The following is a 23,783-nucleotide window of genomic DNA, read 5'->3' as shown; positions in this document are numbered from 1 at the left end:
CGAACCGCTTGCAAAGAGCCGGCCTCAACCTTTTTTTCGGGGTAAGAAACCCGCCCTGTAGTTTTACTGGGCCTCTGGGTGGAGGGGCGCCGCAACAAACAAAACTCCAGCGGATTCAAGAGAGATACTCAATTGTACGCAGCAAAAACCATCATGACCCTGCTGATTAAAAACTGCGCGAATTCGCCCCAACCATGCTGATTTTCAGATTCCCAAAAACTCTTCTCTTTCTGTTCTTTGCAGAGGAAAAAAGAGAGCTGAGAAACAACCACCACTTTTTTCCACTTTGAAACAAGACGTCACCGTGCAGCAAGACGCACACGCACACACACACCTCTTCAGTGACAACAAGTACACCCTATGTACCTATCATCACTGTCCTCAGTTGCTCGGAGGTCGTGCGCTACCCTTTCCAGGGGCACACGACCACCACCAACAACACTATTAACAACATCAACACTCAACACCACAACACCCTTGGCCTCTGTATTCCGCCAAAAACATGCATCAAATCAACAAACCAGAAGCAGCTCCCACTCCCCCATGGGCACGCCACCCACCAATCCCCGCAAAAAGGTCACCATCGGTACCCTCCGAGCCATGCACAAGAGGCGTGAGCCTATTACCATGATCACTGCCCATGACTTCCCCAGCGCCCATGTGGCAGATGCCGCCGGCATGGACATGGTCCTCGTTGGCGACAGCCTTGCCATGGTGGCCCTCGGCATGGAAGATACATCAGAGGTTCTTTTGGAAGAGATGCTGTTACACTGTCGATCCGTTGCACGTGCCACCCGAGCTGCCTTTACTGTATGTGTTCTATTCTGGTCCCCTCTACTCTGCAATAGACTGGCTGACATTCCTCCTAGATTGGTGACCTTCCCATGGGCTCATACGAGATCGCCCCGGAACAGGCTCTCGAGACAGCCATCCGGTTTGTCAAAGAGGGCCGCATGCAAGGCATCAAGCTTGAAGGCGGCAAAGAGATGGCTCCCACCATTGCCAAAATCACCAGAGCCGGCATTCCAGTACTTGGCCATGTAGGCCTCACTCCTCAACGGCAGAATGCCCTGGGTGGTTTCAGAGTCCAAGGCAAGACGTCTGACGGTGCTATGAAGGTGCTGGAAGATGCACTCGCCATTCAAGAAGCCGGGTGCTTTGCCATGGTCCTGGAGGCAGTCCCTGCCGAGGTGGCATCCATTATCACTGAGAAGCTCTCTGTTCCAACTATTGGCATTGGTGCTGGAAACGGCTGCTCTGGTCAGGTGCTTGTACAGGTCGACATGACGGGCAACTTTCCCCCTGGAAGGTTTCTCCCCAAGTTTGTCAAGAAGTATGGCGATGTCTGGTCAGAGAGTCTCCGGGCCATTGAGACTTATCGAGACGAGGTCAAGAGTCGGCAATATCCAGCCCCTGAGCACACGTACCCGATTCCAAAGGACGAGCTCGAGGCGTTCGCGGAGACGGTCAAGGATGTGTAAAGAACATTGGGATTTGGGGGTGTTGGATGCTTCGCATGGCGTGGTTGTCCCTTTTGCACTTGGGTTCAGCGTTGTGGTTTATTGTATGCATTGGCGGTAACTGGTTTTCTGTTTGGCCATTTGATTGCATTTTGGCGGATACCATGTTGTGTTGATAGGTAGTTAGGATGCCTTTGGTGCGTTTCATCAGAGGACTCTTCAAATAATACTCAAGGATAATAGCTTCATGCTTTTGACTGGGACACATAGCTCTGTCGCGGTTTCGGTCATGCCAGCATGATAGACTTACTATCCAAACGCAGGAGTAATCGAGTAGGACACATTCAGTCTGTTTTCCGAGTCTTTGAAGCACTGCAGCCCGTAGTGTTAGCAAAGTGTCATGTCGGTGCAAGTCGAGTATCGCTTACCCTCCATAGATTGCCCACTACCTCGTCTAGTGACGGGGCAAAGGTGCTGTTAATGTAGAGAAACACACTGTCTGTATCCCTGACCTTGAGAGATCTCCTCAGATGGGCTACAACATTCTCAAACTTGTAGCTGCTGGAAACCTTGACCTGCTCTCGAGGTACGACCGGGGCTGCTCCGACAGGCCGGAAACGCACGATGACTTTCTCCTGAGGGAAGGCTCCGGCAGCGGCGAGGGCAGTTGTGGCATCACGGGGCAGGGTCATTAGAACTGTGGATGCTGTCATGGTGAGGGGCAGATCCGGAGAGTCACGACCTTCCAAAACAGGGGATGCTGGTGGTGATGTATTGGTGTCGTCCGTTGTCGGGCGGGAGGGTGAAGGTGAGGATGCCATGTTGGCTAAGATATCGGTTGCTGTTCTCCGCCCTTTGGCTATTTGTCAGAGATGATGGACAAAGCGGAGTGGCGGCTGAGTAACGAGCAAACGGATGAGTATCTGTGTTTTTTGTGAAAGGTTTCCCAAAAGAGGAGTCGTAAGCTTTGAGGTTGTCCAGTGCATCAGGGCAACAAGGCAGCCCCACGATCGATCATCAATCTTGGCATGTGCCTCTTGTGGGGGACCCCACCCCACCATGTGCTATTCTCAGGGTTAGGGTATAGGTGAAGCTGTCAACAACCACACGCTTTGCCGTCCATTTTGACGACAATGGCTTTGGAAATGTCAGCGGGCCGGGCCGACCTTACCAGGTTGGCCGGTTTTGATGTATAAATATCAAATCCACGCTGCAATAGCTCCGCGACGCAAATGGAACGAAATGGCACGGCAGTTGCGGCTCCCTGTTTCCATCAGGCTGCCGAATCGCCCGACTTTACTTACCTAGCTAAGAGGTCTTTGCTTTTCTTCTTGCCGCTGAGTAACAAACATGCAACGCAACCTTGACCGCTTCAACACCCCAGACAAATATATATATATATATATATATATCAAGTGGCATCCGATGCATCCATGACTTCGAGAATATCGTTATTCGTGATGCGGCAGCCCTTGCATTTAGAGCAGGAAAATCCATAGCCCGGCGCAGGTCCAGGCGGGACCAGAACATCCAGCCATGTTCCTTGGAGTTGTCAATATCAGGGTCCAGACCCCGTCAGAACTTTTTGTCGTAGGTAAGGCTGACACCCAGCAGAGGGGTTGCAGCCAATCACAGCACGGCGCCGATCGAGCTACTGCCGGCTTGGCTGGTGGAGAAGCACGCACCCGCAGCCTTCTCCAAGACAAAAAGTGGCATGATTCTGCTCTCAAATCAGCCCAAATCAAAAGAGTCTGCGTCAGAGCTCCAATCCCCCGATTGGCCTCTGGCCGCCTTCCCAAAGCTCCCCAGAGAATCCGTAAAGTGTCTGAGTGAATTTCCCAAGCCCAAAAGTCAGGCCATCTCGACAGCAACAGAGATCCAGCAGCCCAATCGGCTTCTAGCAGCAACTCCTAGCGACCTCCTGGAATACCAGGGTGCCACACCCATCGAGATCTTCAACGATCCCAGGCCCCAAGAAGCCATTTGCAGTCTCACTCACTTCACGAGGAGTGTTTGTTGCTTGTGATCACTGATTTTACCCACCTCCCACACGTTATCCCGCCGCCACGCTACCAGCAAAAAAAAGTTACAGCCTCCCTCTGGTGTCCATCTGTCTGTGTGTATCTTCGGCCCGGTTCAACAACACCACCATCCATTTTCACCCTCTCTGGCGTTGCTGCCAGTTGCCGAGACCGAGATCGTCTTCCTGCAAAGTCGTCCGTTACTGTCAGCCCGCCCCTGTCTGGCTCTAATAGGAAAGGAGATTCTGCCACTGGACCGACATTCAGGCTTCCTGATGCTGCTCTTCGACATTACTCGACAAGGGCCCTAGGTACCTCCCATATTCTCCTCGAGCCCACTTCCGACTTCCCGCGCTCTCTCTGTCTGTTTTCTGTACACTTCCTGTACATAGCTCTCTCACACATAGAACCCGACAACATCACCTCCCGCTCGTCAGCTACCGGCCTCCATAAACCGCATCTGGAGCGATACCTTCCGGGCCAGGTACACAGAGGCACTACGCTCGAATACGGATCTCGAAGGACTCGACGCCATAGGCGCAACAGCCCCCCTTTTCACTCGTTATCGCCGCTAAAGTAATACTAGACCTAGCTGGTGTCGACTCGACCGTCACCTTCGTTGTGTATTTTTTTTTTCCCTGTCTTCTTTATCACTCCTATTCCCCTGTTGGAAACCCTTTCCGGACTGCTCGCAACACGGCTACTTGCATTGCAGCATTTGTCCCACGATAATAATTCGCTGTTCGCCACCCTGCATTTCCCTAGAACCCCCGACTGGGACCTCTTAATTCAACCTACCTGTATTTGCCATCTTGTGGTAGCTCCAACAGCCCTTGGCTAGGTGCTGCCATATCCGTCAGTGTTCGTGGTCTTACTACATCTCGTGACTATCGGCACCCGACTCCGACCCTCACCGTCGTCCGCTGCTGTGTTCAACCGCCAGCTCATGAACATCTACCCACTGCTGCGTCTCTGTGGCTGCTGATCTTCTCCTCGGAAACCACCCGCCGCGCCTCAAGCATCCAAGCCAGCCCCCGCGCTCGATTACACAACACACTCACACTCACATTCACACTCAGTCACTCAGTCACTTACCTCACCGGTGATTTCAACCAACTCATTCTGTCGGCGCCTGCGCACCCTTCTTGAACTCCTCCGAAGCAAAGCAACCTTTTCAACCCAATCCAGCAACTTTGCCACTCACTTCGGTCTTGGCACAGATCGCCAAAGTCTGAACTGCGCACCTGCAAGCATCCCGTTGTTCGTCTGGAGGCCAGACAATACCAAGACCGAAACGAGGCTTGGAGTAAGACGCCTCTCGTCTCTCGATTTGGGTAGACCTTTCGGCCTTGCCATCACTTGACGGACAAGACCCCATTTCTGCTGAACAAATTCCCACCAAAAAAAACCGTTGAACTTCTGGACGAAAAGTTTCAACACCAACTGGATCCCGTCCCGGCGACTTCACCCCTTTTCTCTCATCGGCCACGCCAAACGGCATGCACACGCAACCATGGACTCGGACCCGCTAAGACATCTCGAGTTCTTCTCGATGCCCAATAACCAGGTATGACTTTATGAGCACACAAGACACTTTGCTCATCACTCCTTCTGGACCTGACCTGGTGGGCCCTTGGCTCTCTCTTGCTGACACATGGATTCAGACGGTCAACCCGGTCGACCAGCCATTCATGACCAGCACCTCGTCTCAGGCACCACCAATATGGGACACCACCGGTATGGGCCTGGATGGTGGCATTTCTATGTCACCTTCCACAGCACCAACCCCTCTGTCACTGGATTCCATCGCCCAGCCCTCCTCGCTCACCGGCTTCAACAGTATCTCGCCAGGCATTTCTTCCGCATCCCAAGCTTCAGCCCACAGCAGGCAGCCGCGGCCAGTATTACCAGCACGAGGCGTGCGGAGGGACGCCCACGAGCGGAAACGGTCAAGGCTCAGTATGGACGCAACGCCGCTAGATTCTGTGGATTACTGGCTAGATTTCGACAAGGATGAGGGCTTGGCCAGTATTCCCGAGGGCGTTGAGGCTTCTAGACGTGAGGGAGAACTAAGACCACCTGTAAAGCGGAGGTGAGTGTCGGTTGGATGGGCGTAATAGCAGGCAGGGTACAGTGACTGACACGAATAGTTCCAGAAACACTGCGCATGCGGGGGGTAGGCTAAAACACGAGGAGACGATGGACGACAGCGCGTTGGACAATGCTCTCTCGGATGACGACGACGACGATGACGGGTTTTCTTCGATTAATCTTGCCGACCACATGTCCAAGATCGAATCTGCGCCACCACCCGAGGTTCCGCCGCGGGAAGGGCTCTACTCGACGCCGCTTAGCTGGGAACGACCGCAGCCGGGCCTGCGCATGGACTCTTTGATTGGTCTTAACAATCAGGCTTTGAACGAGGCGGAACAGAGGAGGCTAATAGCGATTGCCATGAATCCGGGGTCGAGTATGGGAGGGTTAGGGTCGAATCTGAACTTGAATTTTACGGGATTGAACCCGGGGATGAGCACACCTTTTACGGCAGGGGGTTCGGGTAGTGGAAGTATGGGAATGGGAATGGGCATGGGGATGGGAATGGGGATGGGTGGCGGTATAGGTGGTCCAAAACCAGTGTCACCGCCCCATTCGACGACACCTCACCCGAAACCGGGATCTTTGCACCAGCTAAAACGACAGGGCAGTGTCAGTGACAGCAAGGCCAAGGAGAAGGTCAAGGCAGCAGGAGGGGACCGGACGGCGCATAACGATATCGAGAGGAAATACCGGACGAATTTGAAGGATAAGATCTCGGAGTTGAGAGATGCTGTTCCATCGCTGAGGACGATACCTGAAAATGAGGAAGGGGAGGACCCGAATCAGCCGTCGAGGGCGCCTAAAGTCAGCAAGGTGGGTTTAATATCGACCATGATCAGGCTCCTACCAATAAAACTAATCACTACTGCTTGTAGGGTGCGGTCCTGACTAAAGCAACCGAGTACATACACTGGCTCGAGCGTCGAAACAAGCAGATCGTGCAGGAACACCGCGAGCTCTCGAGACGGTTGCAGGCCTTTGAACAACTTTTGAACGCGACGGCAAGACCGCAGTACATGATGCCGACGTATAGTAGGACGCTTTTCGATCCGAGAGGGTTCTGTTGACATACAAAAACTATCACCCCCAACATCATCACCAATTAAGCTTTCTTTTATTTCTTCAAGAAACACATTTCTTGTATATACCACTTTTTTTTTTGTTCTTTTGTTACTTAATTCCTACTCCCATCAAAAAATTGGCGGCAAAGCGGCTTTCTTTCGTCATCTGTGTGTTTGTTGATTGAAAGGGATGTGGCGTTTTGGGGTGGGAGCATTTACATTTTTTGGAGGAGGGTTCATTTTGGAAGCATGCTTAAAAATAGGGGTTAGGGGGTTGGATGGGTTGAGAAAATTACATGTTGATGTTGGGGTTTTTGGGTCGATTTTCTTTTGGGTTGGACAGGCCAGGTCTTATGCTCAGGCTTCATTGTCTTGGGAACTTCGGTCCCATTTTTCATGATACCGATGATAGTTTACTTGGGATGAATCGCCATGAAGAGAATGGAGAATCGTATCTCACATTGGTTTCTTGGTGTCGTTGAGTCGAGTGGTATGAAAATTGTGTATGTATGCCTTGTTAATGACGGCTCATGATCGGCAAGAGCAAGAGATTAATAGCAGTAATTGGCAAACCGTCAAACTAGGCAGAGCAAGTAAAAGGGGGAGGTCCTTTCTCTGGCTCTGGTGGAGCAGCACCTTGACTTAGAATACCTACCCATGAATCAAATGTTAATATCAAACATGGCCTCTTTGTTTCTACAGCTTAATGCATGTGTCACCTTGCTTTTATTTACCCCCTTTTACATACCCTCATCACCTATCGTACAACAACTACACCACCCTACCTCAGCGCTTCAATATCCTCCACCTCCTTAACCGCCTCGGTCGTCAGCACATGCGGCCCCTCCTCATCCACCGCAACGCTATCCTCAATTCTGACCGCCAACCCCCTAAAATGCTTGGGAAACCTATCATCATCCGGTACATACACCCCCGGCTCCACCGTCACGCAGTGTCCCTTCTTCAACGCCACCGACCGTCCATACCCGGGAACATCATGAACATCCAACCCGACATAATGCCCGACATGATGAGGAAACAGCACATCCATCAGATCCTCCCCTCCCTTCCCCGTCCACCTCTTCGTCCCCGCTGTCAATCCCTCAAACCCCAACAACGCCAGCTGCTCCCTCAACCCATTCTCCGCCGCGCGGTGAATCTCATCTAGACTAACCCCCGCGTTCTCCCTGCACAGCGCCACGCACTGCCTCTGAACGGTAAGCACAGCATTGTAGAGGTCTTTTTGAGCAGGGGAGAATTTTCCAGACACCGGCCAGGTCCGCGTGATGTCAGTGACGTAGTACCCGTACTCACCCCCCGCATCGACCAGCACGGTGGAGTTGGCGGGCAGGTCGGACGTGTTATGCACGTAGTGGATCATGCAACCTCTGCTTGCGCCAGCAACAACAGGGACATAGGCTGGCCCGCTGAGGCCGTGCTGCGTGAAGCCGTAGTCGAGGTAGGCGTGGAGGTCTTTTTCTAGGGTCCAGGGGCGGCGCATGGCCGAGGTAATCACCCTGCCCGAGACCTGGCCGGCGTGGCGCATGGCGGCGACTTCGGCGGGGGATTTTATCGCGCGGAGGGTGTTGACTAGGGTTTGTAAGGGGGAGGTGGGCAGGGAGAGGGATTTGAGGAGGGGCCCGATGTTGGAGGGGGTGGTGAGCGAGGGGGGGATGTCGGTGAAGATTTTGGAGGCGCCGCGGAGGAGGGAGGGGAGGGTGGTGGAGGCGCGGGAGATGTCGTAGCTGTTGTCTGCGTTGAAGACGTCTTCTGCTGCCGAGAGGCCGGACCAGGGGCCGGACCATTGTTCTGCGCGGGGGTCTTTGGGCCGGCAGAAGAGGGAAAACAGATAGTCGTCGGGGCCGGGACCGGTTTTGCGGATTACGGCGAGGGATTCGGGCTCGAGGAAGCCGGTGAGGTAGAGGAAGTTGGAGTCTTGACGGTAGGGGTAGAAGACGGCGCCGGAGCGGTATTTGAGGTCGGCGGCGGCGAGGAGAGCCACGCCGTCGGGAGGGAGGGAGAGGGCTAGGCGGGAGCGGCGGGAGGCGTATTCGCGGGCGGTGATGCCTTGGGTTACTGAGAGAAAAAAGTTAGTGTATATGTTTGTGAGCGTGTGAGGTTGGTTACATACTTTCGCCTGGTTTGAGAATGTGAGGGTGTGTCTCATAGACGGGTTGGCCGAATTCTAGATCGGCTGCTGAGACTGAGGTGGCATAGTTGCGAAAAGGTTTTAATCTTGCACCGGTAAGGGTGAGGGATTGTTGGAATGGTCGGTATATTTGCTGTCTATTTGGGGATGAGACCAGACTCAGTTGCCGCAAGGCAGCTCTGCCTCTTGATAATCTCATGATGTCTCTTTTTTTTAAGTGGTCTTGTGAGCTTTGGTGGATGAGATGAGGCTTTGATAGGCGAGAGAGAATTTAGTACATCTCAGCAAAATGAAATCCACACAAAGAACGTGGGCAAATCTCAAAATTCCACACCCAATGCCTTCTCACAACACACTATTCCTCGCAACTCAAGAAATTCTCAAGAATATCTCACAGCCCAGATAGGAAAGCTGGATCTTGAACAATGTCGTCAGATGGGCTGTGCCAAGCTTGAAGATGTCGAGGTTGGCAGTGCCGACAAGTGGCAGTGGATATGCAACTGGGGGGCGTTGCCGTGCGCGACAGAGAGGGGCAGCTGGCAGCCGCGTCGGTGGACCCAAGTTTGTTGTGCTGAACTCAAAGTGGGCTTAGTCGCGGGAAAAGCTTGGACACTGATGTTGACTTGCCGCTGCTTTTGAGATTGCGCAACCTTTTCCACATACACCGAGAAACGCCCCAGTTGCCGACACACCTTCACTTTGATAGACCTTGGTTTGAAGACTGCTGCCGGGCAATCTTTGAGCCATTGAAGGTCTGTGGTGTTTCCTCATCCATCCCTCCAGCTCCAGGGCTTTTCTCAAGTCCTCAACTCCCAACGCGTCGCCATTTTCCGGCTCCATCAGTCGACGCGTCCATTTTTGGTGTGCACGCACGTCCACACTCCAGCCCGCGTTGGACGGTCGTTGCTGCCAGCACCCAGCCCCTCCACATCCGGCTCGCACTCGCACAAGACCGCGACCACGACCGCCCTTTTCCTTCCCATACCTCCCCTAACATCAGACAGACTGCCCCTTAGCATGTTGAGTGGGCTTTCGTATGGCCGCAGTATCTCTATCGCCTGCCCCCTTCCACCAGCTCTCTGCCATGTCGACCGCCAGGAGAGTTCCTCTTTCGAATAATCCCAATGTCGCCAATTCGCCTATGCGTACCTCGGCCGCCCTCAATGGTGCCAAAAAGGTTCGCTCCCATGCCGAGCTCCTTAGGGAGGAGCCTTATGGCCAACCTCCACCAGCAAAGCGCCAGATGATCGAGCGCGGTGTCGCATCCCCCAGCCGAACGAAACCATCCCGAACTATCGTCCACAGAGGAACCACCACCCGCGCTGCTGTCACCACCTCGCAAAAGACTTCACAGGGAGCCGTTGAAAAGGCTTCTCAATTGGAGCTCGCCGAGTGGAGGGCCACCTACAGCGCTCGCTTCCCAACCTGGGTCTTTTACTTTGAGAGTGTTCCTGATGAGCAGCGGTCCAGATTGGCCAAGCGGGTCACTAACCTTGGTGCTGTAAGTGATGGTGTTTGAGCCTCGGATCAGTTGAGCCTGAGAGACTAACGTGCCACTTGGAACAGCGCGAGGAAAAGTTCTTCTCGATCGATGTGACTCACGTTATCACCACCCGGCCGATCCCCCGTGCCGAAAAAAACTCGGCCCACGATCAGGAAAATGCCGCCGAATCCCATGGCTCCGAGCAGCCAAAGACGATAGACCCATCGCTGTTAAATCGTGTTGCGGAGGCACCTCCTGTGAGGAGGAAGCTTGTGTTTGATACGAGTCGGAGGATGCAAGTCCCAGGGCAGGATGCCAAACCACAAAAGTCACGCAGCACAGACATCTTGCTCCGCGCTCAGGACATGAAAATGAAGTTATGGTCGGTCGACAAGCTCACGAGATTTCTTGAAGCATTGGAGGCGGAGCCGCACAAGAGCACCAACCATGGCCGCACAGGGACCGGCAAGACGACGGATCGATCTAACCTTCGTCAACTTCTTCAGCAGGAGCGGGTACATGGCCCGTCAGATCGTGATCCGACGGTTGCTACCAAGGAGATGCATCACTTCAAGGGCCCGTATATCTACATTTACGATATGGAAGAGAAGACGAAACCGGTCATGGCCCGCGAATATGCCAAGGTTGCCGATAAGAAGGATGGAGAGTGGCCGCAGTTCCGTGTAGCTTCTGCTGGCCGGTGCCCATTTGTGCAGGATTATGAGGTCCCAGAAAAGGAGAACCGTGAAAAGACGAAAGCAAAGGAGCGCGCCGCCAAGGCAGCTGCCGCCGAAAATGCTGCCAAACTTCAGCCTCCAGAAGTGCCAGCACCCAAGCCCGCTACAGGAAAGCGGACTCTCGCCGTGATGGAAGACGGGCAAAACAGAGGCACCCCGCCAGTCGCCGCGGCTGATGCGTTGGATCGATCTAGGGTTTCCAACCCTCCCCAGATGGAGTTCCGTACCCAGAACGCCTTTATGAGCCATGCAAAGGCAGGCCGTCTCCTTGCTGGCGAGCCCGTTGCGTCTGGTCTCCAGCAATCTGCCGTAACATCGGCCATCCGCTCCCAGATGATCTCCTCCACTAGTGGTGTGCTAGGTGCCAAGGCGGGCACCAGTAAGGAGATCCACGGGTTGCAACGTAAGGTGCTGGCGAAGGCCGGTCCCCCTGCTGTGTCCCAGGACTTGAGCTCGCGCCGCATGGCTGAGATGAGCCACGATAGCACCACGTTTGTCCGGTCTGCGAGTGCTAGCAGAGCTACACACCGCAAGCTCGAAACTGTCGATGAAGAGGAGGCGGCGAAACAGAGAGAGAAGTTGCGTAGAACAGTCAGTTTGCCCGTTGCACAAAGACAGAAGCGTGATCCCAAGCCAGGGTATTGCGAGAACTGCATGGATAAGTTTGATGATTTTGACGAGGTAAGTATTTTATTATGATGTTGTTTTGCTGTGAAGCAATGCTGACGCAACCTAGCATATTCTTACCCGCAAGCATCGCAAGTTTGCAGAAAATGACGATAACTGGGTTCAGCTCGATGCCCTCCTCGCGCTTCTCAAACGCCGTCCCCGTCACAGACACGAAGTTGACAACGACGAGTGGTAATTTGGTTCACACTCTCATTTCGTTCCGCGCTCCTCCTCCGCGTGATACCCATTTCTGTCTCGATCCTCTTCTTCGCATATGGCACATCTTGGGCCTTTCTTTATGGGTCTTGGGTTGGGTTTCTCTTATCTCCTTTCTTTCGACGGGCTTGTGATCGACGACTCTAACATTTGCATGGGGCGCGCTGTCTATCTCATCCGCAAGAGACACCATTGGTAGGAGGCAACAATAACGTTACGAGCATATCTTTCAAGAGGGGGGGTGGGGGGGTATAGCAAGCCAGGGTGGGAAGGAGTGAGCGGGTGTTATGTGGAATTTTTTTGGCTTGTGATGTTTGACTTATCTGTAGTTGGTGTTTGGGTTGGTTGGCTGTCCCCCCTTTTTTTCGTTTTTTGTTATCCAACTGGTCAATTTGGTTTGATCGGTTCGCGCGGTTCGTGTCCAGCAGTTGACGGGACAGAAAAGGGGGCAATCATTATCACGGGAAGGGGAGAGGGGCGCATGAGACCAGACGACGGGATTACTATGGCAGGCCTTTTGCTCTGCTCATTGGGCTTGGCTTGCCGGTTGTTGGATGTATTGGGAATGAGCTTGCCCATTGTTGTTGAGCGGACAAAGCAAAAAGGCAGAGGGATAGGACGGTGACGGAATAGTAAGGAAGCCAGATGATGCTGTCGATTGATGATGGGTTGACAGCGAGGAGACGAGAAAGACTTTTGGAGGCTGCGGTGGTTGCGCGGCTTGGAAAAAGGAGGTCTCGTCGAGGATGGGTTCCGCAACTTACTATCTATATATTATGCTTTGGGCATGTGTATAACTGTATGCTAGGATTATGACAAGGAATTAAAGGGATTACTGTATGTTTGGATCGTCTGAGTGCTTTGTGTGATGTGTTGGAGGTTGCGCCACGTTGTCTTGAATCTTTCCAACTCTGAGGTAGGCATCCCTTTAGATTCAAGCTATGCCATCATGGTCTAGAGACAGGCCCGAGGTCAACCAACGTTCAGTATCAACCGTCGTGTTTCGCCATCCCAAGATAGGTAGTTCGCTGCATTTTGTGATACCCGTCTTCGGCGGCTGGGAAAATGGGTTGCCCCTTACAAGTGTCATCTAGTTGCGGTAGTTGGAAAAGTCTTTTCCACAATAAAATGATTCACCATGAAGTCTGCCGTTTTGTCCATCCAGCATGCCTTGGTTCTAGCCATCGATAGAGAACACATAGGAAGGTAAGATTGATCATCTTGTTCTCCAAAGCCCCTGCCTGGGCTTCCCATTCGATGCTCTTTCAGCTTCCTCCTGCTTGTTGGCTATGGAGTAGGTAAGAGTGATACGTCACCTCCCTCTTCCCGGTCGGTCCAGGTTTATGGCATTGCTGAACGCAAAAGTAAAAGTTCTCACTGATGTGAAAACAAAAACGGAGAGAGAGAGAGAGAGAAAAAAAAAAAAGGCTAATGTGAGGCAGAATTGCCAAAAGATATTGGGCGACCCCGGAATCGAACCGGGGTTTCTTCGGATCGTATGTGATGTTCTTGCGAACAACCACAACGAAGCGTCCTGACCACTAGACTAGTCACCCGGTGAGGTATTACTGGTTGATGGTGGGGATAATGGAAGATGGGCATATGTAAGGGTCCGGCTAAGGACAGGCGCATTGTTTCCCTGAAGATAGGCAGCTAGCCACATCTGGGAATAAAGCTCCACAAATGACCTTTAAACTCTCACAAAAGTCTCTAAGCATTACTATAGCCGCAAAACGTGGATAAAAACAAGTGTGTATCATGCAATCTATTTCTTTTCTACATCTCTTTATATTTTATCACTTACTTATGCGCTTTGAAGTAGGTAGCTTATGGTAAAGGTTGTGGTAAAAGTTGTAGTGAGGGTTGTAATGAGACAAAGGTAGTGGTAAGAGTGGTAGTATAAGGGTTATTAGTAGATGCCTTATTTTTAAAATTATAGTTTAAGTAAGCTTGCATTTCTGAGGCTAGTTTTACAATATTTTTAGTTGATTTGATATTTAAGAGCTTTTGCAAGAAAGCTTTTTATTTTAGTAAGCATGCCTGTCTTCAGGAAAAAATAATGCCTGCTCCTAGCAAGGCCCCATATGTAAGGTAAAGTTGTGTGTGTGTAGGTTGAGTGGAGTTTGGGGTTGAAGGTTGTGTATGAAGTAAGGTTAAGTGTGGTGATGCAAAGTTAACGCCTCTTCATCTGCAAAAAAAACATTTGACTAATTGAATGTAATAGAAGGACTTGAGGCCTCTAAAAAACTTGTAAGAATAATTGCAATTTGGAGGGGTTGTTAGCATCGTGTTGTAGTGATAGGAGATGTGCTCTTCCAGGTGGTTTCCGAAGTCGACTAGGTAGGTTCGCATATGAGAACTCAAGATTATTTGGCTGACTCGAAGAAAAAATCAAGGATAAACTTTGGATGGGTCCGTCCATAGTAGAATTCAGATATGAAACAATCTGCCTGTTGTTTGCTGCCGTCTTTCTTAAAACTTGTGGACATGATGACTGACTTAACGGTCGGCAAGCTCACAGCGGTGGCAGTGGCTACGGCAAGGAACACTGAGAACTTCCAAGTGGGAACTCATTACAAAAAATAAAAGAGTAGTAAATATGATAAAGAATAATGATAAACAGATCTATTGTACATTCACTAGTAATTTGGGCACACCCGTAAAGTTAGTGTGCTTTGCTTTTAAAGCGATTCACCACTCACCACCTCCCACACTCCACAACTACTTTAACCCCTTTTCACCCCTGATTCCCTTATTTATTTTGCTCTCTCCCCTCTGTTGCCACAGCAAGCCTCCCCAACCAATCCCAACCTCCCCCCTCCCACTAAGCTTGGTACCCACCTAAATAATTCCTTGCTCTGACCTGTCTACTTCTCTGACACTTCCTTATCCCGACCTGTCATGTCCTCACAATGTAAGACCGGACAGAAGCAACACCCATCAGCACATCCCCCATCCCCAACAGCACAATAATGCCGTGTCACAATTTCTCCCTTTCAAGATCGGCACTTCCCACACTTGGCCCAAACCTGGTTCCGGCAGGCTGAGTACCAAGGAAGATGCCCTAGTCACAGGGGACACAGCCAGTCATGATGACGGGACTAGACAAGAAATTGGGGGTCACCGGACCTGCAGAAATGGTTACGAGTTTATTCTCTTCAGGGGCCGGTTTTCTGGGAGGTACTTAGAGAGACTTGTCGGCTACGGTAGGTACCTGGGCAGTACTAGATGTAAGTAGTGCGGTCGTCCCACGCAAGGCTGAGGGAAGTTGTCGTCCCAACAAATGAGCCCAACTACGCTCTCGATGTAAATAGGTAGTGTGTACATCCAACCTACCACAAAGTGATGATGAAAGCCATCATCGGCGATTGACTCCCAAACCCCCTTGTCTGATGAGGTGATCATCATTCTCACCGGTGAAGAAAACTTGCTTCCCCCTTCTGCACACTCCCATGTGTGATTAGATTGACAGGAACCCGCAGCCTCATGATAATTCTGACAATGGGTATCTCATAGCTAAATGTCAATGTCAAGTCCATATCCCTGTCCCATACCCGGCCCTTTCTGCATTCTTGCCCGACGAGAATATTTCGAAAGAAAAAAAAAATAAGCACCAACCCACGCCCCATGACGTCGGCTCCCGTCGGGCATTCCTGTCGTGACCGTGGGGGCGGTTGTCCTAGTAGCACTTCCTTGGCTGAAAACATCTGAGATTAAAAGAGCAGCAAAAAAAGACCAACTTCCTCATTAGGAATATCCCACAGACTGACTGCCTTGTCTTGCTTACCCCTGAGTAAGAAAAGCGGCTGCGCAAGGGGGGGTTGAAGAAAGAAAAAGTCTAGATGCCGATGTTCACTTGCATGATGCACTCTTTCACTAAAGAAAACAAAAGAAAGAAATTCACGTTTGCCGCCGCCGCCAGTCTCAACTTTGACGACGGCGTTGATGAATGAATGTGCTGTAAGAAAACCCCCACACTCTGCCCAGAGAAAACTGCCGCCCCGATGCCGGTGGGCAACAAACCCGTCATTCACAGGGGTCCGGAAGACTCGGGTCCAGCCCGGGCCTGCCGTGTCCTGTCATCAAATTTTTTCTTCCTTCTCCCTCTACAGTGCAAACAACTTTTCCCTCTAGCCCGTAAACATTGAAAATAGGATCGGGTATTACCTAACTATTCCCCGTCATCAAATATCCCCGGCCGTCATCGCGTTAATCTTAGTCATTACCCGTCAAACTTGCGGAGGGGAAAAGGTGGGTACACTTTCGGCCCCGATTCAGCGGAGCCCCCGAGTTTATTGTCTATCCACATTCTGTGCGAAACCCGAAGCTTTTGTCAACGTCAGCCGGCCTGTGGGACATTAGACGCCGAAGCGGGGCGCGGTGGGATATAGTGTACATAGACAAAGCGGGGAGCAGTTGTTCGTGACAAATTGCCTGCCGGTGGAAGGAAATTACCATATAAACTCGAGAAATACATCTTTTCTCCTCAGCTAAACCTGCTTTTATATATGGGACCTATATCAGCTGAGCCAATTGTACTGCCTTCCGGACTTTTTATAGTTACGCATCGGTAAAAGTTCGGCTAGTTACGCTAAAAACTCTATAAATACTAGCTGTAAGTAAACCTATAAGTAAAAAAATAAATAAACTAGACCTATTTATTTTAAAATATACAACGCTATTAATAAATGCTTAAAAATAAATTTTATATTTAATAATACTACATACTCCATAAATTATAGATTAATAATAAATAAAATTCAACTATTAGCTTACAATGAAAAAAACCTAATAAAGAAAATTAACTATGTATCAAATTTTAAAAAAAATATAACTAGATAAATTTACTTGATATTTTCTAAAAGTAATTATATTTTTAAACCATTTTTCTAAAATTGTCATAATACTACTTACTAATAATAATTTATGGTGTAAATACCAAAGGCGTACAAAAGTAATGTTTTCAAGAAAGTTTTTAGTAAAAGAAAAAATAGAGTTATCTGAAAGAGTTAATTTTTTTATAGAAATGATAATTAAGGTAGGTTATTAAACATTTTCCATTATTGTAAAAGTATAAAACTCAATAAACAAAATTATAATATGATATAAAAAGCAATACAAATTAAAGTGTAAAGTAATTAAAAAAAATAAGGAGCTCTAAAAATATTATTGAAGTAAGGCTTTTTAAACTATAATTAGTGGAAGTCCTAAACTTGGTATGATTACCTTAACTATAGCTTAAAAACTTATAATATTTAGCTTTAGTACTTTAGTCGTTATATATTATACTTTTAAATATACAAAACTTAATATTTAAATTAATTAAGAGGCATTTTATTAATACAATTCTATATAAATAACCTAATTAATAAATTTAGGTAAATCCACTTATTTTAAAGCTATGTATAACTCTACGTAGTAGTATTAAAATAATAAAAACAAATTATAGTAGCAGTAAGCTAAAGCATCAAGTGGGTAGCTGTAGTAGTTTAATACTAAGAAAAAGTGAAATATTAGTCTATAAAATAGTAGCCTGAAAGGTAGTTTGATTGACTCGGTTGACACAGGTCCCATATATAAAAGCGGGTTTGGCTAGGGAAAAAAGACATATTCCTCAAGTTTATACGGTACTACAACTAGGTAGATTTGTTGGCAGCTGGTGATACTATGACCCCCAAGAGAGACAAAACCTACGCATAGTGGTATGGTCCTCCGCGGAAATGCATAGTGCTCTGATCGATCAGGGGTAAGATTCAGCAAGTTTTCCTGCCCAGCTATACGAATAGCAACAAACTACTATTGCTGGGAAAACGCAGCCATTCCCCCGCTGAGGGGGCCAACGACATTGTATTGGAGGGTGGGAAAAAAAGAGCCGGGACTCATCGAGCGAGACAGAAGCTCCTCCCCCGCTTCTTCCCCCTCTCCTCCCTCTCCTGCAGGCCATGACAAAGGGCTTCCGGATTGTGTTTAGCTCCCGCTTTCCCGCCCTCGTGAAAATGTGCGTATTAGCAGACACTACTGCGATGTATCGAATAGTTGAGACGGGTTGTCCTGACAGCGTTTTGCTGCATCGCCCTGCAAACTGCACGCCGGTGGAGCCTCCCATGCGAATGGCAAAATTTCTGCGCGACCCGTGACAGCAAGCTGCAGATTCCTTTTGCAGATGCATTTTGGGCTGGCTGAAAAAAAAGGTCCTTGCTCTTCCCCGACTCGATGACTTCCATGAGAGGGCGTTGTAAAGAGTGGCGGTGTATCCTCGATTGTTGGCACCACATACCTAGGCACCCGCTGCTCTGTGAATCCTGCCGATTCTCTATGTCCGGACCGGTGTGTGTGTATACAATAACCTTGGCCAAAGGGAGCTAGTGGTGTGATGCATTTGCATCAATGACCCTTGGGGAGCACCATGGGTGCGTGGCCATGGTGGACTTTCCTTGGAAAGCTGATCTGATCAAGGTCAACCGTACACATGCACTGTGCAGCTCTGTAGCAGTACCCCAGAATCGCGGCATGGTTGGCAATAGTGATCAACAGGACTTGCAGCTGTCAGACATGGGAAGACTTGTGAGGTCTGTCAAGAGGGATTGGTGAACTTGCAGTTTTGCTGGCTTTACGGTGAAACCTCACGTCGCCGAACGACGTGTCACTGGCCTCCCGCTCGGTGTGCAGCCGCGTCCCAGGTTAGGCAACCCTTACATAAGTCCGGCCTGACGACCTGTCATCCATGAATGTATTCTCTGACCGGCGTGGGTAGCTGTTGGGTAATGTGCAGAAATCGAATTGACAAAGTGAATTGGGTTCAAGTGCAGTCAACCGAAGAGATCAGCCTGGATGTGACAGACCAGAGGTGTTTCTGAAAATCTTAGAGCAACAACCAGCACGCAACAGATGCCCAGCGTCAATAACGACGTACCTGGAATAGATGCCAAGACGTAAAGAATTCAAGAAAAAGCTGAGCCGTGCTTCTTCAGGCGAGGCCCAACCGGGCAAAGGAAACCCAGCGTACTCCGTGCCTGATACATTACTCTCCTGAGAGGCAACTGGCCTAGGTCTCGACCATGACTGCTCCCATGACAGAATGTTCGCTCGGTCTAAAAGAACAATGTGTTTCCCGAGTCCGCTGGTAGCCCGAGATTACGATATATCAGCTGATACTTATGTTGGCGGTGGTACAAGGTCCAAATTCTTTCCGAGTGAAGTCTTGTACAACATCTGATGGTGGGTTGGGTTAGGGCTCAGAGTAAGAGGCGTCCTGTCTCGGTGGTCGTCGGATACTGGCGTTCCCGATGTTCGTCGTTCTGTGATCCGGTTCGTGTAAAAACTGAGCCATCGGATGAGGGAGGCGGGCCGCCCTGGTCAAATACTTTTTGGCCACACCAGATGTCAGCCCGGACCCAGACTGCCACGTGGAATCGAGTCTTGGTTGCAGAGGAGAGGCGGCCAAGAGGTTGAGGAATCCTACCCTGCATCACATGGGCCTCAACCTACTCTAGTCATTTTGGACATCTTTGGCTGGAGGACGTCCAAGCCCAGAGCATTCCCCGCGTCAGCGTAGCCAATAAAGGTGAAGAAATGGCCCGTCAAGGTGTGGGTGATGCCTCCTTTGCCCCAGGGGCGTCCTCCATCTTAGCGGTGCTGCGGTACATGGCTCGTGCCTCTTTCTAACCTTGTGACCGAACGACTGATTCCCAGTCAGCCAATTCCATCCCTTCTAGCAACCCAAGATCGAAAAAGCTGCATACGGCTAAGCAGAGCGGGAGGACTGTCTCGGCCGGGAAGACCGATCATATTGTGTGCCCGAGGCAACAAGGTGGACAGACAAGCCATCACCAAAGTATGTATGACATTGCTCTTTTCTCCCATTGGCCTGCCGAAGACTAGTGATGCTTTGACTCCGCAAGTGAGGGTATACGCTATGAGTTGACGGCCAACGAGGGATTGGAAGCCTTTGTCGATAGGCGAAGACCAATCTCTAGTCTCTTGGAATGGACCCAAGGTCGATCCATCTCGGCAGCTTGAACTTGGTGGTTCTGGGCCACCATCGAAACAACCTAAGAAATTGATTAGCTCGTCTAACTCTTGCAATCTGATTTCTAGTTGGCGAAGGGTCGCCACAGGCAGTGTATGACGAGCCTTGCATGACAAGGTGAGATCGGTGAGATCGTGGGGAAACCCTGACAGCCCCAGAGTTGGAAACGCCACGTCCAAAAAAAGGGCTGATGCATGTTCCATCGGAGGAATTTTCCCAATGTATTTGCGAACAAGAACGATTCATCTAGGAGTGCTCGAAGGGCTGCGTAACAAAAACGTAACAAAAAGAGAGCGAGGCCAACCCGCTCTTTTTCCTTGATTTCTCCTGTCGTCATGAACAAGATAGAAACAGACATACAAAACGACACGGCGTTTTGCTCCAGGTACTCGGTTCTTGGTACATCACCGGGTACTGCTCCAGAATTCTGACTACCATCAGCGTAAAAGCCAGTCTGGTTAATCGGATGCTAACACATCAGAAGAATTCTGCAGCTCAAAATGGGCACAACCTGTGAGACAGGTGACCATCCAGTCTCAGGCACTCCGTTATCCCAGACCGCCGGATCAACCGTCAACAATGGTGGCTTGCATCTCGAGGTGTTGGTGATGATGGTTGCCTGTCTTGGAAGGCCGCTGGATGACAGGACGTCGCGGTTGCACGACCTTGAATTGGAAGGAAGTTGGAAGTTGGTGTGAGTGACGCACTGTATGGATCCATCCCACGGCACAGTGGGTCATTGCTTCGGTCTGAGGGAGTGTTTAGGCGAACGTGGGGGGTCAGAACCTCCGGTCCGGGAATTTCACCCTCACGGCAATTGAACGTCAACTCATCAAGAGCCAACGCCACCACAAGCTCAATATCAGATCTCAATCGTACCTCGATCTTCTGTGCCTATATCTCAATCTTCAGATATCAAATTGTACATTCAGCGGAACAAACACTTCCACCTGGCAACCCGTTCTGCAAAGCTTCGGCTTAGAAACCGATCCAACCCTAGTCACGCGATCTTCGTACCCTCGTACCCCGGCTGTGTGTGGGTCCTGTCTGGCTGCATGAAATACCTCCACAGTGCAAGCTGATATTGACTTCCACACTGGCCTGGTACGTTGTCTTGATGAAGGGAGGAATAGAATAATTTGCTCCGCGAGTTTCGAATTGAAAAGGTATGTTTGTGCTAGCCAACATCTAGACAGCAATTGGACAGACAGACAACCGCCGGGACTCCCCACGCCGCGATTTCGGAGCGACCCCACCAAACCGATGGCCCTTGCAAAAGTGCCAAAGATTCAGAACCGAGCTGTTGGAACGTGGAGTTTCAGCCCAGAGTGCGGGAGGGCGAGTTGGGGGTCTTCTTTTCCGAAAAAAAAACCACCCGACCACTTCCCCCACATCTTCCCCATCGACAACATCCCATCACAGTGGATATCCTGATACGTCCTCTTCCTGTCCCCCGCTTACGGCAGGTCGTTTATTCCTACTACGATCCATTGCGATTATTTGAGGATGACACCAACCAAGACCTTGCAAGACCAAAGGCAACGTCAGCCACCTGCCCTCACAGCTCTAATGCAGACCGAAGGCCCACCTCGCTGTCGAAAAAGTGTCAGGTGCCCCTCCAAGAACCCCTCACTGCCCCTCCATGGGCGCGTCGTTGCACCCCAATTGATCCAAAAACAGCCAGACGCAGCACCCGCCATTTGCTATGGACGTCGTCTGGCCGTGCCTCATTGGCGCCAGCAACGAGTCCAAGGGTTGGCCAGACCGAATGGGTCTCCCAGTGCAGACGGGCCGCTGAGTTGTCGATTGCTCTGCTCCTCAGCCAAAGGGCTACAGTTGCACCCCAGCGTGCCACCGGTGTTTATATCGCTGAGCACTCGAAAGACAGATCGCATGATTAGCCTCTTGTTGCATCCCTTGCTGCTGCTGCAAGGCTGTCCTGATGACCTCGAGCTGGACTGCCAGCCGTGATGCTGCTAACCAGTCGACATTCGCCAGCATCGTCGTCTCGCCATTTCCCAATCAGGCTTTCTGAGCGGCGCACATCCGGGAATGGCGCATCGCAAACTTGGACCTGGCAGTTGCTGTGCACCAGTTCCGTGGTTGAGCCTCTTTGGACCGCCGCCGCTGTCGTCGACAGACGCCGGTAGGTACAGTGCCGTGGGGAGGTCGAAAGGGCCGGCCCATGATGTAACACCAACTACAAGGCCAATTACTGGGTCAACGAGCCAATAGGAACCGCACCACCAAGCTTTTGCCCGGTGCTCCACGATACTGTAGATGAAGGACCTCGAAGGGCAACGGGACCGCGGCAAAAGATATTGGGAAACACTTCGTCGATATCTATTCGGCAGAATTTCTGACCCATGCAGCAGACGCCGTGCTCCCAACATAACGTAGTAGATGCAATTAGCAACAGCTGGAACCTCTTCTCTATCTGGGACAGCGAGAAGTCCGCACTGCAACCTGTTGCCGCCAATGCTACACAGCAAGTGTGCACGAGGACACGGCTGTCCCCGCGTGAAATGCTACCGTGGTGCCCGTTGAAATATGGTCTCAATTGAAAGGATGATTTACATCTCGGAGCAGGTCTCGTTGTCAAGCAGCATACGTGGAATTTCACCACACGGCCACATAACTAATCAATTCGCGTTGGCAGGACAAGAATCGATCTTGCAGTGGACACCTGATCAACCTAGAGATATCGTGTAAATGTCGTCGACAGGGCACTTTGGGATAGGATCTTACCTGGCTTTTGGCTCTTCATACTGACCTCGCTTGCTCGCCCTCGGGACCCGAGGCAACAAAAGACACCGGACGAGGCTTAAAGGCGTCTGGCGCCACCCGATGTCATAGGTGCTGACCAAAGGTGTGGTTGCCCGGCAGATGCACCTCGTCCAAGTAGGAAAAGGGGTTTCTCTCTTTCTCTTCTCTTTCATCAAGTTCTGCGGTAGAGGCTCCTTTGCATAACTGCCTGTCATACACTGGCACACAGATGGATGTTCTGGAAACTAATTCTCCGCATCGATACCGGCCAGAGGTCTGTCTATCCCAAGGCCCAAGGGAAGTATTTCCCGCCTGGGACTAGCGCCTTGACCATGCCCTGACCATTTCCCTGCCGAGACTCTAGTGGTACCCGGTCAGTTTGGCAAGCTAACCCCCACACAACACCCGCAAATCATTCGCTTCTCCAGATCCTGGGACCGCTGGGCTCCAGAAACACCCCAGGTTTTGCTCCTGGGGGCAGCCCGTCAGTCCGCACTGTGCTCAGGTACATGGTCGGGCGAGCCAAGAAAAGTGACCATTGACGAGCCCATCATCCTTGTCGACGACGCCGAGTGGGCGTGCCATATGGTCTTGCGCAGCAAATCATAGCCCGCCAATTCGAAGTCACTTCATGGCTCAGCTTGCTCACATCCAGCGCGGTTTGGTCAACGATCAGTACCTCGGGGTTGGTGCCCTCGCAAGTAGCTAGTATCCTGGGCGTTTTCTGCAGCAGGCGTCCGAGACGACAGTCAGAGGAAAAGGAAAGCCCATAATCATCACCGCCCTGGGACATCGACCCATCCATGAGCCATCCGTCACTGGGCCCCCATTCCCTGCCTCATCTCTCTTGGCCTTGACCAACTCTCCACCAAGCGGATCCCATTACGATCAGCCTCTACATACATATATCAGCCTCCTCCCCAAGAACCACCATCTTCCCTTTTCCATCATCCTCCCAGACCTCACCCAACCACTACCAACCAACCCTTACACACAATCATATCAAGATCTTCCCCTCATCTCTTCTCTTCTACCCTCGCTCACCATCACAACCATATCACCCCGTCATACCATCATCATATCACAGCCCCCACA

At 50.8% G+C, this 23,783-nt stretch overlaps 5 protein-coding genes and 1 non-coding gene across 6 annotated transcripts; 3 read left to right on the top strand and 3 right to left on the bottom strand.

The window, feature by feature from the left end:
• Positions 1-97: 97 nt before the first annotated feature.
• ECM31 (cell wall biogenesis and architecture protein) lies at positions 98-1,739 on the top strand. The gene is made up of 2 exons (XM_062947035.1): positions 98-810; positions 870-1,739. The coding sequence occupies exons 1-2, from the start codon at positions 361-363 to the stop codon at positions 1,479-1,481; spliced, it is 1,062 nt and encodes a 353-aa protein (XP_062800661.1). The 5' UTR covers positions 98-360; the 3' UTR covers positions 1,482-1,739.
• atg12 (Ubiquitin-like protein) lies at positions 158-2,634 on the bottom strand. Its single transcript, XM_062947036.1, has 2 exons — positions 1,889-2,634; positions 158-1,832 (listed from the first exon to the last, which is right to left on the bottom strand). The coding sequence occupies exons 1-2, from the start codon at positions 2,279-2,281 to the stop codon at positions 1,770-1,772; spliced, it is 456 nt and encodes a 151-aa protein (XP_062800660.1). The 5' UTR covers positions 2,282-2,634; the 3' UTR covers positions 158-1,769.
• Positions 2,635-3,195: 561 nt separating this feature from the next.
• On the top strand, positions 3,196-7,333 carry QC764_407470 (uncharacterized protein). The gene is made up of 4 exons (XM_062947037.1): positions 3,196-5,048; positions 5,146-5,573; positions 5,632-6,391; positions 6,454-7,333. The coding sequence occupies exons 1-4, from the start codon at positions 4,995-4,997 to the stop codon at positions 6,643-6,645; spliced, it is 1,434 nt and encodes a 477-aa protein (XP_062800659.1). The 5' UTR covers positions 3,196-4,994; the 3' UTR covers positions 6,646-7,333.
• On the bottom strand, positions 7,309-9,266 carry ICP55 (aminopeptidase). Its single transcript, XM_062947038.1, has 2 exons — positions 8,771-9,266; positions 7,309-8,715 (listed from the first exon to the last, which is right to left on the bottom strand). The coding sequence occupies exons 1-2, from the start codon at positions 8,985-8,987 to the stop codon at positions 7,421-7,423; spliced, it is 1,512 nt and encodes a 503-aa protein (XP_062800658.1). The 5' UTR covers positions 8,988-9,266; the 3' UTR covers positions 7,309-7,420.
• A 17-nt stretch (positions 9,267-9,283) lies between these two features.
• DBF4 (Cdc7p-Dbf4p kinase complex regulatory subunit) lies at positions 9,284-12,733 on the top strand. The gene is made up of 3 exons (XM_062947039.1): positions 9,284-10,289; positions 10,355-11,689; positions 11,745-12,733. Exons 1-3 carry the CDS (start codon positions 9,825-9,827, stop codon positions 11,871-11,873), a joined length of 1,929 nt encoding a protein of 642 aa, XP_062800657.1. The 5' UTR covers positions 9,284-9,824; the 3' UTR covers positions 11,874-12,733.
• Positions 12,734-13,351: 618 nt separating this feature from the next.
• Positions 13,352-13,449, bottom strand: QC764_0068180. The gene has a single exon. It is a non-coding gene; the product is annotated as a tRNA-His (tRNA).
• Positions 13,450-23,783: the final 10,334 nt, after the last annotated feature.

This window comes from Podospora pseudoanserina, chromosome 4 (assembly GCF_035222485.1).
Source record: "Podospora pseudoanserina strain CBS 124.78 chromosome 4, whole genome shotgun sequence".
NCBI classification, from domain to species: domain Eukaryota; kingdom Fungi; phylum Ascomycota; class Sordariomycetes; order Sordariales; family Podosporaceae; genus Podospora; species Podospora pseudoanserina.
This window is presented reverse-complemented; position numbering and strand designations above follow the sequence as displayed.